We start from the raw sequence: 2,610 nt of genomic DNA, 5'->3' as shown, positions 1-2,610 counted from the left end.
TTGTTGTTGTTGTTGTTGTTATATTTTAATCATAAATATGGTTAACAATTTAATAGAAAAAAAATGTCCAAAGTCTTCAGTGAAATATGATAGGGATCTGTTCTTGAGATTCACCCTACTGGTAGTACAGCTGCTGTTATGGTAACATCACCCAGTCCATGTTTTACAATAATTCAGCAGTGAATACTATTTTTATATGGAAATGAGCTGTGACGGATGCTGAGAGTTTATAAAGTGTGGTATCGTTTGACACTCTGTTATAGTGAGATATAAATACCTTTATTATCACATATCACAACTTCATCTCACCCTCTAATGCCGTGCAATTAACAACTGTATGGCTCCATATGTGGAACGTTGCACATTTCAGTATCTAGCTGTCACCATGCTGCTATCACTCTCTCTGTCTTTCTGTCAGAATGGAGTCTGTGGTTGTGAGAAGGGCTTCATGGAGGTCATGACCTCTCACGGGTTCCTTGACTACTGTACCAGAACACCAGGGCTGGACCATAAGAAGGAAGATGTGAAGACCACCGCAGGCCGACCAGAGCACGCTTGGAACAAGAACCACATCCAGGACTGGGCGCTGCAGCCTCTTGGACCAGGTACTGGAAAAGACTTTGACAATTTAAACAAGCTTTTATTTAAAAAACTATTTCTCTGCAAGTTTGAGTTAGAATAGTCTGCAAAAGCATGATTAGAAATGCAATGAGGCTGACTAGTGAGTAGAAAAGTTAACCTGTTCGGTGTGATGACGTTTAATGTCCCGAAAACCTTGGTTGTTGCCCCATTTCACCACTTGTGAGCGCCGTTTTCATGACAAGTAAACCCTTTAAAAAAATCCAGATGGGGTATTACTGATGCATTTTATGTTGTAGAATAAGACATGACAATATCTTGAGCTTGTGTTAAGCACACACCTTATTTCAGACATTTAACCAAAAACTCATTCAAAAAACATAATCTATGTAAGTCATCCCTGCAGCACTGTATTGGGCGGATTGTTTGGTTGACATAGTGGTCAAGAGTTTCCTCAACCAGAATCAGGTCAGAAGGATTTACAGAAGCTGTACTTTGTGAACATTCATGTTTATTTTGATTGACAGATGGCCGTGTCAAGTTGTGGGTATATGGGCTGATGGCGGCCGGGTTTGTTGTCATCCTCCTCCTCATCATTATGTCCTTCCTACTGTGGTGAGGCTGACTTTTTACATGGCTGTACTAGTTTAATGTTTTTCTTGTGACTCTATCACTCTTTCTTCTCACATAATAAAACAATCAAGGTCCTAATCACCCTCCCGTTGGTTTATTTTGCCATAATGACTGCCTGACTGAACATTATCTCTTAAATAAACAACTGGCATATGTTTTTAAGACCAAAAAAAACATGTATGACTATAATTGGTAAATATGACAATGTATGTTCTGCGCTCTAGTGGTGATAGTTTAAACTGCAACAAATTATGACTCAAATTGTATCTTAAGTGGTGAGTTTAAATGTATTTAGACATTTTTGCATGCTTGTATATGTATATGCATTTCAGTAAAAACCCGGAGGACAGTCCCAGCAGCAGTCCACAGAAGGCACTGGCTCTGGTGTATGATGGGGATGTGGATATGTGAGCCCACTATGAGTATGCGAGGCTGAAACATGCTCAAAACAGACGTCTGGCATCCTTCAGACCACAAAATGAACATTTACAGCAGCACACAAGCTGAGCGTGACAATGAGCCGGACCAGAGATGATGTTGACTGGATGACTGATGTTTAAACTGCACAAAGACTAAACACGAGGCTATCTGGAGGACTTTGAGGAACTGCACAGAGGAAAATGTCATACAGCATCATGTCTACACTACCATAGCGTGAGTGTGTGTGTATGTCTGTCTGTTTGTGTGTGTGTTTGTGTATCAGGGTGCAAGGGTCTTGTTTAATGCCCATTATGAAGAAATAGTTCTGTACGTGTTAAAGGAATCATTTACTCATAAAGGATTTTTTTTCCCGTCCCCTTCTTTCATTCCAAATCTGTATGACTTCTATCTTCTGTGAAACACAAAAATAATTTTTAAAGAACATCCTGCCCACTCTTTTTTTAATAGAATCACTTTTATGACGCTTTTGCATCCTTTTTGAAGCTTAAAAGCCTTTGTCCACATTCAGTGTAAATGCATGCAACCAGAACATCCTTAAAAACATTTAATTAAAAATCTTTTATGTTCTGCAGAAGAAAGTAAGTCATATAATTTTGAAATTACAAGAGACGGAGATAATGATAACAGAATTGTTATGTTTTGGTGAACTATGCCTTTAATGATCCCTAAAAAGGGATGTTTTCTGATGCACTACATTAGTGCCATCTTAAGTGCCATATTTATTCATTGATGTTTTAAAACCTGTATAGCCTTTCAAATAGCCTCCCTATTTGAATCCTTTAGGTGTTGAACAATTCTTTTGAATTCATTCACCCTGATCATCTTTGACACATTTAAAACGCTTCATTATCCTTGGAAAGGTTGTGACATGTTCTTTTGTAATCTGCCTCCCCCCCCCCCCCCACACACACACATACAAACCTAATAATAATGACAAAAGCACATTTCAAATTACTT

At 38.5% G+C, this 2,610-nt stretch overlaps 1 protein-coding gene across 1 annotated transcript in view; it reads left to right on the top strand.

The window, feature by feature from the left end:
• The window catches only part of LOC107551783 (thrombospondin type-1 domain-containing protein 7B-like), a gene marked incomplete at its 5' end in the record, with an annotated part of 29,326 nt that extends 27,389 nt beyond the window's left edge, over positions 1–1,937 (top strand). Inside the window, 3 exons of the mRNA XM_016233509.1 lie at positions 419–605; positions 1,107–1,194; positions 1,545–1,937. Of these exons, the coding sequence (XP_016088995.1) occupies positions 419–605; positions 1,107–1,194; positions 1,545–1,623 (354 nt within the window). The remainder of the gene's footprint in view (positions 1–418; positions 606–1,106; positions 1,195–1,544) is intronic.
• Positions 1,938–2,610: the final 673 nt, after the last annotated feature.

Source organism: Sinocyclocheilus grahami, unplaced genomic scaffold (assembly GCF_001515645.1).
Source record: "Sinocyclocheilus grahami isolate Dianchi unplaced genomic scaffold, SAMN03320097.WGS_v1.1 scaffold433.1, whole genome shotgun sequence".
Classification (NCBI taxonomy): domain Eukaryota; kingdom Metazoa; phylum Chordata; class Actinopteri; order Cypriniformes; family Cyprinidae; genus Sinocyclocheilus; species Sinocyclocheilus grahami.
This window is presented reverse-complemented; position numbering and strand designations above follow the sequence as displayed.